The sequence below is a fragment of the Eucyclogobius newberryi genome, unplaced genomic scaffold (genome assembly GCF_026437365.1).
Source record: "Eucyclogobius newberryi isolate DKJ021-1_F unplaced genomic scaffold, fEucNew1.0.hap1 SCAF_16, whole genome shotgun sequence".
In the NCBI taxonomy this organism is placed as follows: Eukaryota; Metazoa; Chordata; class Actinopteri; order Gobiiformes; family Gobiidae; genus Eucyclogobius; species Eucyclogobius newberryi.
In genome coordinates, this window is record NW_027315790.1 from 18,362,831 (window position 1) to 18,373,407 (window position 10,577).

Here is a 10,577-nt window from a genome sequence, read left to right on the forward strand (position 1 = left end):
ACAGTGAATTTGATATCTGGTTATTGCAGATTTAGTGCGCAATCCATGCGATCAATCTTGAAAAGAACATCCTGTAAGGGTCGTTTATATTTTAATCTGTTTATTTATTTATTTTAGATAAATTGTTGTCTACAGGTTTATTCAATGACATTAAAAAAAAAAAACACTCCATTGTCACTAATTCTTCCTTCAGCACATTTAGTCCCATGTGTGCTGGAGCTCAAGGACGCGCTCCATCCTAAGGACAAGTTGCCGACTCAAAAACAGAGCAATGTAGTTTATTCGATCCAATGCAGTGAAGAAAGCTGTAAAGAACGTTACATAGGTGAGACTAAACAGCCTCTACACAAGAGGCTCTATCAGCACAGAAGAAATACTAGTTCAGGACCTCAGAGTGCCGTGCATCTCCATCTTGAAGCCTCTAATCACTCGTTTGAAGACGGTGAGGTGAAGGTTTTAAGCAGGGAGAAAAGATGGTTTGAAAGAGGAGTTAAGGAAGCTATTTTTGTTAAAAAAGAAAGACCTTCTTTAAACAGGAATGGAGGGCTAAGATTCAATCTGCCTGATATCTATAATGGTATACTGAACCCCTGGAAAGGTAGAAGACCAGGACCAGGACATGTAGATGCTAATCAGGTACTCAGGGTGGTTGAGCCAGGGTCTCACAAAGACAAAGAGGATTCTAATAGCCCATTAAAATTCTGAATAGGCTCGGTAGATACAAGGGGGGAGTTTCTGTTGAAACAAACAACTCTTGCTACTTCAGGAAGGCTCCTCCCAATGGGTGGGTCTTACCACAGAACAGTATTAATATCGGAGTTCTCGATCTAAATTCTTTTATTGACAATGACTCTTGGATGAGAGTCGAAACGTCTATTTTTTCTAACTGAGTCCAGATGACTACAACTGAAGCTTTTTCTACTATGGAACACGCCTGGACGAATGAGGGATTACACCGACATATTTCCATGTGGAGAAGCAGATTTGAACACCTCCTGGATACTGAGCTCCTTGTGGCTGAATGATCCTCTCTGCAAAGTAATCGCTGCTAGAAAAGTTTTCAACAGCTCATTTAGAGCGGTGGAGAAAAAAACAACACATTTTTTAGCCTCCCTTGTCAAAAAAATCCGGTAAACAAAATAATTATTGTGTTTTGTCTGAAAAATGCAACCTGGGTCAGCTACAACAGCGTACTTGTTAATTACTTTGTTGGCTCACTTTTAATGTCACTGTTTTTACTGTTTACCGCACCAATCAAACACAAAATGGTACCTTCATGTCTAACCAAGTTTGTCCTTTGTCTCCTTGTCCCCACAGAGGTGCCAGTGTCCTCCGTGCTGTGCCTGTCGTCCGTGCGGGAGTTGCCGGTTCAAGTCCGGGAGCTGTACTCGGAGGGCTTCGTGCTGGTGGCGGTTCACCCTTTCGTCCATGCGTGTGGCCCGGGTCACGCTCACATCCAGAGACAGCTGCACCGCGCCGTGCTCATCCGAGAGACGCAGAGGTGCGGTACCCCCCCTGTCCTTGTCAGAACACCCCTGATTTATCTCGGGACAGATTAAATGTGTAACCCTGATGTAAGTGCATGCAAAATAAGGCCACTTAAAAAATCAATATCCATTTATGGTAAAAGCTGGATATGAAAATGAGCTTCCCAGACAGACGGGACATTCTCACTGCAAACTGCATTAAAGTCATTTTTTAAGTACACACGGATACATCTGAACTTTCTGAGCGGCAGAGGGTTATAGCTAGACATTCGACAATCACAAGATGGATTGAAGTTTCATCCTCACTGCCCGTGGTTCATACTGCTGTTGTGTCCTTGGGCAAGACCTTGTTGACCTCAATGTAAGTGGCAAATTGATTTACAAGCAATTCCTTTTTGTTCACGTTTGCCTTCCCTACTGGGCCCGCACATTAGATAAGAAAACTAAATGGATTATCAATAACAACAGACTTTTAGACATCTATTTAACATCATTTATCATAATCCAAGGATGTCATTTTAACGTTGCATTACACTTTAAAATGAAGCTAGTCATTTCTTCAACCACTATTTTTTTTTCTACTCTCGTGATATTATTTTGAAGTAAAAGTACACTTGAGTAAAACTTTTGGTACATATACAGCCGCCCTGATCAGGACTGACAGGTGGTGCGACATGATGAAGATGAACGAGCTGGTGAGGACGCTCCTGTTTCAGTCCTGGAGGAGCTGTGGGCGTGTCCTCCAGGACCGGCCTCATTAGAACCCGCTGAGAACCATAATGACACAATGGTGCTGCTCAGCCTCACACCTCCATGTAAACACACTGTTAACTGGGCCTGACTCAGCTCAAAATAAAGGACTACCTCTGCCCCCATTCTTTCACTCATCAACACTAAACATATGGGGACTGCTTTTTCATCTTTCTAAACTAGAGCAAAACAAGCAGGAGCGTAGAAAACGGAGGCGTACTATGCCACATGAACTTTATACAGCCTTTAATGAGAAATTATTGATAATATCATGAATGCCGTTTTAAATTGACATCTAATTCAAATATTGGGTATATATTTTAGAAGTAAACAATTGTAAAAGGCTGCATATAGGGAAAACAAACTCAAAAAGTGATATCTGGGTAATTTCTACAGTCCTTTTTCTTATACTTTAATTTCAGCTAATACATTTAAAGGAAAGTTTTAGCATATTGTTGGATAGCATGTTGGATATCTTCTGAATATTATCACTGGGATGCTCCTCTACTCCAATACCTCCCTCTTTACTTTACTTTCCTTTTCCTTGTGCTAGTACTGTAAAAGTGCCACTCTGAGCTGCATCTTCTGACGTCAACCCAAACACAGGGAGAACATGCAACCTCTACACACTGTTGTTAGGCAGGCTTGCTAACTAGGTGTGCAAGAAATTGAAATCTGAATTGGAATTATCAGTATAATCTTGCCGCTGGGTGGCTGATTGGACAGCACACATGTTGAGCTCCATGTGCAGCCGGCTGATAAATATCCTCTCCTCATCCCCATTTCACGCTGCACTGTCCTGTCCAATAAAGCCTACCGGCCAAAAAGAAGAATTAAGTATTCAAATGACCAAGGTTGTAGAAAATAGAATATCCCTTGCAAACCATATATATTTTTGTTTTGTTATATTAAAAAAATATATATATATAACCGTCTAGAAACAAATGTTCTGAAATATCTGTAGTTCTTATTCTTCTATTAGTTTTCAAAATTGTGAAGCCTGTGCGCTTCACAGCCGGAGAATTTTGTCTGTCCAGAATTTATGTTTAAAAAAAACACAGGACACGACTCAGACTTCTGCACGTGCAATGAGCGAAGCACTAAACTGTTAAACCAAGGGAAGCGACGTGATACATTTTGTTCTGAATGATAAAAAGATATTCAAGAGAAAAAAGTCCCGGGCTTTTCCAAGCAGCTGTAATTAGAAAAATGGACAGAAAAATGCTTTGTTGACAGTCATGGCTCGTCAAGGAGAATGGACTAAAAGGCTCACCTGTTTTGGGAGTTGAACCTGGACTTGTTATCCAGCGCGAGCCCTAACTACTTAAACCCCATCACAGTGCAGCGTGATCACTTATCCCAGCTAACTGCTCTATTCAAATGAAGCTTTTACATTGTAAGCACACACTTTAGATTCTCTCGTTGTTTTGAACCTCGTCACCTTTTATAAAGAGCTCGGTCTCTTTACACAAGGCTGGTGTGTAGACTGAGAGGCTGCCTTACATTTGTTCATGTGCACTGCTCATAAATTATCACCACACAAACATGCACATAAATTATCTCTGATTCTCAATAGAAATCTGTAGAGGACACCCCCCCCGCCGCCTCCCATTCTCCCGTCTTCATTTATCTCTTTGGAAAATTCTCGCGGATCAACAAATAATATTGCTTACTGTACATTTCCGTTGTCATTTGAATAAAAGGCAGACGGGCGTGGCGGAGGGGGTCTTTTGATGGGCCCCACACCGCTGAACCGCCCCGCTGCTTCCCGCCACCTGTCGCCACGGAAACGCCGGCTTGCATCATCGGCGCTCGCTGGTGGGGAACGGAGCATCTCCCGTCTCCTCTCCTCCTCTTCTGGCGTGCGTTTCATGTGGGCTTCTTTTGTGGCCTGTCCCCCCCCACACACACACACCCCGCCCCACCGCGCCCCACAGTGCGCACCCTTTTATCTCCCCATCACCGCTGTCCCTGTTCATCCAAAAAACGGCGCAATGAAAGAAATGTGACACATCCTCCTGTGTGCGAGCGCCGGGCGTCACTCAGAGGGGAGAAAGAGGGGGGACGGAGAGGGATAATAGCGCAGCCTTCACCATGACCTCAATCTGAATCTGAATAATGCTTTATGATATCAAACTAAATGAGCTCCCTCCTGTCTGATTAAGAAGGTTATTACAGGGGGAGCATGAATGGAGGTAAAGGTTTCAAACTCATTGATAGAACTGTCTTCATATGAATGAGAATTGAATGTTGCAATATGATTATTTTATGTTGTTTGAAAAGGCTTTTTTTGCTGTTGAGAATTTTTGAAATGACACGTGCCCCTTTAAAGGACACACATTTTGCAAAATGGACACTCACACACTTACAAAAACTACCTGGAGTTGTATTTATCTTTATTCACGCTTGTTTGATTGTTGTTGTTGTTGTGTTGCGTTTAATGGCTTTTGGCAGCCAACTAAAAATGTGCATTTACCGCCACCTACTGTAGTTTTACATCTTCTGAGTATGTTTGATGAATCCTCTTTAGTAAGTCCTCGTCCTTTGAGCCTCAGGACAGACTCCATTCTGAATTTTCCTGATTTATGACATCATAGTTGGAGCTCCTGTGCTGTTTAAAGTCCTTAAATCATGAGCATTGCTGTCAAATCCTCTTCATCACAATTGCGTGTCTGCATTAGCATGTCAGAGGAAAGCTGGATTTGTTTTTCTGCCCTATGTAGTTTTCTCTGCGGCCAGTGGACGGCGCTCTATCTCAATTCCTGATGTGAGAAACGCCCGACTTGGAGAATGCCATACTTGGTTATATAAAACACATTCTTTTAAGTTCTAATGCATGAAGTAAAGCAAGTAAAGGTACTCAAAAGTCAACATAAAGTGAGGAGCACATGGACTCGTGTGATTGGAGCTGGTCAGAGATGCCATACCAGATCGGCATCGGTCAACCAGCCCCAGGGCAGCCGCGACTACAGAATTAACTTATATCCATTATATTATGAGGTTGCTCTTTCATACTATGTGCACCTTCACTCACCTCTCACCTCTATCATCCCTCTGCCGTTAGTTCAGCGTCTCATAAGTTTACCATGTATGTGTGTGAAATGGCCCATTCTGGAGTCGGCGGTCGTTAGGAGGTGATTGGGTTTGGATGAGGTGCAGCGGACAGGCCTGGGTGCAGCTCTAATGTAGCGTTGTGATAGAACTACCTGGAACACGGAGGAAAGGTTCAGCAAGTCGTACCTCTATTATATTAGAGAGTGTTGTGTTATTGAGGTGTGAATATTTTATACTTTGTTTCCATGTTATTTTTGAGGGTCCCAATTAAAAACGTGGGCAATACATTGTTAAATGTCTTGGTTGAGGCTCCAGTAAAAAAATCTAAAGTGAGTGGACTGTAAAATCTGTGTAAATTTCACCATATTTTCATATTACGGACAATATATTTCAAGTTCTACTTTTGTGTGGAATCGAGAGACAATCTGGAAATCAGAGTTAAGTATGTGTACCAATATCTTGCACTGGACTCAAGACAATACCTGATTAAGAATCATTAGTCTCATTTGTGTGAGTGGAACGTCACAATACAATACACACGAAAATGATAAACAACAAAAGTGACTACCGGTATCTGAAAATATTGATTTAATGAGTATGTCTATGGTAGTCACATTTGTTTTCACGTTGTGTTGCAGTTGGGAGCGCAAGGAGCTGCGGTGGTGCCGGCACAGGCTGGAGACAGACGTGTGTATGGGAGGCAACCAGGCCGCGGACCCAGAGCTCATTCAGAGCTACGTCAAGAAGGTCGGTACTCCACACCTCTGCTAAATACCCTACATGCTCAACCCTTATTTACTCCTCCAGTTTTGGTTCTTTTTGTACAATTTGAAAGTACTACAATCAGGTATTCTTACTTCATGGTATAAGCAGAAACTGACAGTAGTACAGTAGTATGCATTGCTTCAGCTTTAACTTAAAGGGGCATCATGGTGGGTTGTAGAATTTCTAACCACTACACTTAACATTTTATTCACTTAAACCTGCAGTATTGATGTAATACAGCTTAACTATGGGACATAGGACCAATCCTCCCTCTTCAGAACTGTACAACTGTAACAAACAGCAGATTTTCTTTTGCATGTTTTCTTTTATTTTCTAATTCTTACTTGTACATTGTTCAACCTTACACGTATCACTTGGAGTCTTCATTTGGGGGTGGATGAAAAGCACTGAGCCCCAAATGCAAGACAACACACTATTACTCAAACGTGCAGGAATCAATCAAAATATAACAGCAAATATTATTGGCAGTAGTAGTATTTGCGAGATTAAAAGCTCATCAGAAGGGATTTTGCTCAATATGTTTCATTTAATCTATAGTTATGGCTAAACCGACGTGAGCGAGGACATTTACAGACATTGTAGAAGCAAATAAATTAGGGCTTCAACTAATTGTAGTCAATGATATGATTAGCTCTTTTGGCTCCAGAATAAATAAATGCAGTCTTTATGATTTGCAACAATTGTATATGACAATCTAAATGACAATCTACTTCCCCCCTGACTTAAACGAATCACTCAGTCTAATTGCTCTACTGTTGCATGATTAATGTAGCATTACTCCGACTGTCATTAGCAAACTCTTGTTGACCTTCATAGACCCAGACATCTCCTTCAGCGCTGTGTCCCTGGTCTGAGCACTCTGAGCACAAAAGAGCCTCAGATGGCATTAGTGCACTATTGTAGTCCTCCTGCTCCAGCCCAGCGCATCTCCGCTTCAATCATGGACCACGGTAACTGTGTGTGTGTGTGCGTGTGCGTGTGCGTGTGCGTGTGCGTGTGCGTGCGTGTGCGCGTGCGCGTGCGTATGCAGGTGAGAGAGCTGTCAATCACCTCTGCAATATGATATAGGATTATTATCAGTATGGATTAGACTGGAGAGCAAAGGAATTGTTCATCTCTAATAGTAACCACTTTATTTCTCACGGATCATTGTGTTGTGAAAGATTTCTGATGCATGACGTTGGTAGCAATACATTTTATTCTCATCCATATAATATTACATCAGCGCGGGGCTTTTGTGGTGTGCTGGAAATAGTGCCATCTTAAGTAGAGCGTATTATGGATTGCGTAAGTAATATAGAAAACATAATTCAATGATCAGGTTCAACGTCTGTGGAATTTAAAATCTGTACAGCAGTATAAGATTGTGGATCTTTGGAATTTAAATATTGGTCATAGCTATATAGTTCTAGCTACTTATATATACCGGTATATATGGAAAAAGGTGGCAAAAATATCAGATAAATATGGAAAATCATTCAAACAAGGGTTTAAGTACATATTTCTGCACTTCATTGGTTACATTTATTGCACCGCATTTAGCACATTTCTGAAAAACTCTTATAATGAAATTGAAATGTTTTTGTCAATATTTCTATAATCTAAAAACTGGTATATATGATCTTTTTTCTCCACCTGTGAAGCCCACCTCTACCACAAACCTCCTCTTCCCCCTCTGACAGATCAAACAGCATAATATATTCCTCATAATAATTCTGTTCTTTTGTCCCGTGGCTCGTCCTTTGTTGGCTTCCATGTTGCGGCCTCACAGAGCTCCAGCGCCGCCCTGTGATTGGTCACCTCCGCTCTATTCAAGCGCTCGCAATTCAATTAGTTTTCCATCTCCCATAAGTTCACCTGATGGAGAGGACTGGACCCAAACAGCTGGGACAGATGGGGCCGGAAATTTGAGTCTAATTATTGAAACCATTTTAGGAAAGCTTTGTTTTGATGATATTCAGACAATGGGAAATGGAACTGAAAGAAATCATACATTTAAGTTGATTGGTTTTCAATTGTATTTTTTATTAGATTTGATTGTGTTTCCAAACATTAAAACGTGCTAAAGTAGTTTTGCCTGTCCATGTTTGTGTTGTAGATTATATTCCCATAGAATTTTAGATGGAAGAAAAGTAGATTCATCCACTGTCACAGGAAACAGAGTGTTATTTGTCGTGTAATGGGGACATTTCGGTCTTGCAACATGCACAGGAACAGCAGCAGCAGAAGAAGATTTCCTTTCTAATGTATGACTTTAGTCAGTTAGTTTATACCTTTCAGTCCACCAACATTTTCGATTGTTTTCCGCTTTCAACATTGTATCAAAAATGTAAGAACAATCCAGGTTTGGAGGAGGAGGTTGTGAAAATGCTCTGAACTTGGACTTTGACAAACGTTATTGATCCACAAGAGAAACGACACTTTACTACACAACAAAGATTCAAAAAAAGATTCTTTACTCAGTGTTCTCGCTGGGCTGAGGTTGAAGGATGGTGGTGGGACAAAAACTGAGTACTTACAACGTTCAGCAGTGCTGAAGTTTGCTTTGGTCCAGTGTGTGTTATTACCATGTTCTCAGAGGAAGATTGCTGATATTCTTCTAAACCTCTACGTTGTGGCTTTCTGAGGACTCACTCAACATATTCCATTGTTTCTAGTTTGAGCTTCTCTTTTTGTCTCGTGCTTAAGTGTTTTTTGTCGGAATAGAGAAAAAGATGAATTATAGTTTTTGTTCTTGTGTGATGGATGTCTTAAGGAGAGTTTCAAACAGTGAATTGTTTTAGAATAAGTGTTATTAGATGAAAATGCGTCAGTTGGGAAAGCAAAAGAACATTTGAGAGCCCAAAAAGTGTACGAGGCTTTTGTTTCATAAGCTAAAATATATATTATGAGGATTTCAACCACATATTTTTCTCTCATCAAAAAGAAGGCTAATATTTAAAGGTTATTAAATGTCTGATGCAGACTTTTCCTCTAAAGTGAGGTTTAAATGTGGTCTGAGTTTATTTGTGGCTGGGATTTGAAGGGCAAGCAGACACATTTTTAAAAACCATGCTCAACCTGGTTCTAACCGTGCCAAGAGGGTACTAAAATATGTCATCAACAGACCCCTATGTGAATACACAGTAAGTTACATTATAATAGATAATAATAATTATAATAGATAACTGCTCGTAAAAATATGCGGCTCTTGGCTGTTACACTGATAGTTGGATATTTATCCACAGAGGTCCATCTCGTCTCCGAGCTGATAAAACACCATTTAGAAAAACATCGCTCTAGATGTTGTTGCTCCATATTCAAGTTGGCACTTTTAGGGTCCCGCCCTCTTTCTACAGTTAATCTGAGTAAAGTGGATACAGTATGTGTAGAGCTCTAACATGTAGCACTCTGACGGTGGAAATAGGGCCCAGACTTGTGCAGTCTAGTGGCTTTAGGGACCTGTGCGTTTGCGCGTGTGTTTAGCTTTCTCTTTTGTTTCAATAACTCGTGGAGGCTGCTGAATAATCAGCAGTCAATCTCTCTGGCCCCAGAGGGGAGGAGCCTATTGTACATGTTTTAGTGGTAGGGACAACCGAAGCACTCAACCCAGGAGTTGAACCCAGGACCTTCTTGCTGTGTGGCGTAAGCGTGTACCACCTGCATTCGAAGTTCACAATCTAGAAATTCAGGGGAATAAAAAAAAAAATAATTGAAATAGGCCTATGGACTGACAAACTATGTAATACCATGTATTTCATGTTTGTGCAGATCTAAATAATAGCGTTTGAAGTGTTTTTCAATGCAGAATAAGAAGAGATATTTTGTTGTTTGTGGAGATTTACTAATTGCGTCCATTCCAATTGCAATTTGCCACGGTTTAGGGAGATTTTGCTGAGATTTTGCAGTTAATTGTATAGTTCTTTCACATTCTGTGTTATTTGACCCTTAACCGACATCTACATAAGTTAAATCAGCCTCACACGCTGTAACCTGCTGATGTAGTGTTAACTGGAGGCTCACCCTGGCACTGTGGCAGCTCTGGCATTTAGCAGACCTGAGCTCTGACCTGCCCACAGGGAGAGGAGGAGAGGGGAGCGGAGAGGAGGAGAGGAGAGGAGGAGAGGAGGAGGGGAGAGGGGAGAGGATGAGAAGAGAGGAGGAGAGGGGAGGAGGAGGGGAGAGGGGAGAGGATGAGAGGAGAGGAGGAGAGGGGAGGGGAGGGGAGAGGAGAGGAGGGGAGGGGAGGGGAGAGGATGAGAGGAGAGGGGAGGAGAGGAGAGGAGGAGAGGAGGAGAGGAGGGGAGGGGAGAGGATGAGAGGAGAGGGGAGGAGAGGAGGAGAGGGGAGGGGAGGGGAGGAGGAGGAGGAGAGGGGAGGAGGAGAGGAGAGGGGAGGAGGAGAGGAGAGGGGAGGAGAGGAGGAGAGGGGAGAGGAGGAGAGGGGAGCGGAGAGGAGGAGAGGAGTAAAGGGGAGCGGAGAGGGGAGAGGAGGAGAGGAGGAGAGGAGAGGAGTAGAGGA

General features: G+C 42.1%; 1 protein-coding gene across 1 annotated transcript in view; it reads left to right on the forward strand.

The window, feature by feature from the left end:
• Positions 1-10,577, forward strand: part of rftn1a (raftlin, lipid raft linker 1a) — a 62,201-nt gene that overhangs the window by 38,829 nt on the left and 12,795 nt on the right. Inside the window, exons 3-4 of the mRNA XM_072447783.1 lie at positions 1,318-1,501; positions 5,930-6,038. Coding sequence (XP_072303884.1) covers positions 1,318-1,501; positions 5,930-6,038 — 293 coding nt within the window. The remainder of the gene's footprint in view (positions 1-1,317; positions 1,502-5,929; positions 6,039-10,577) is intronic.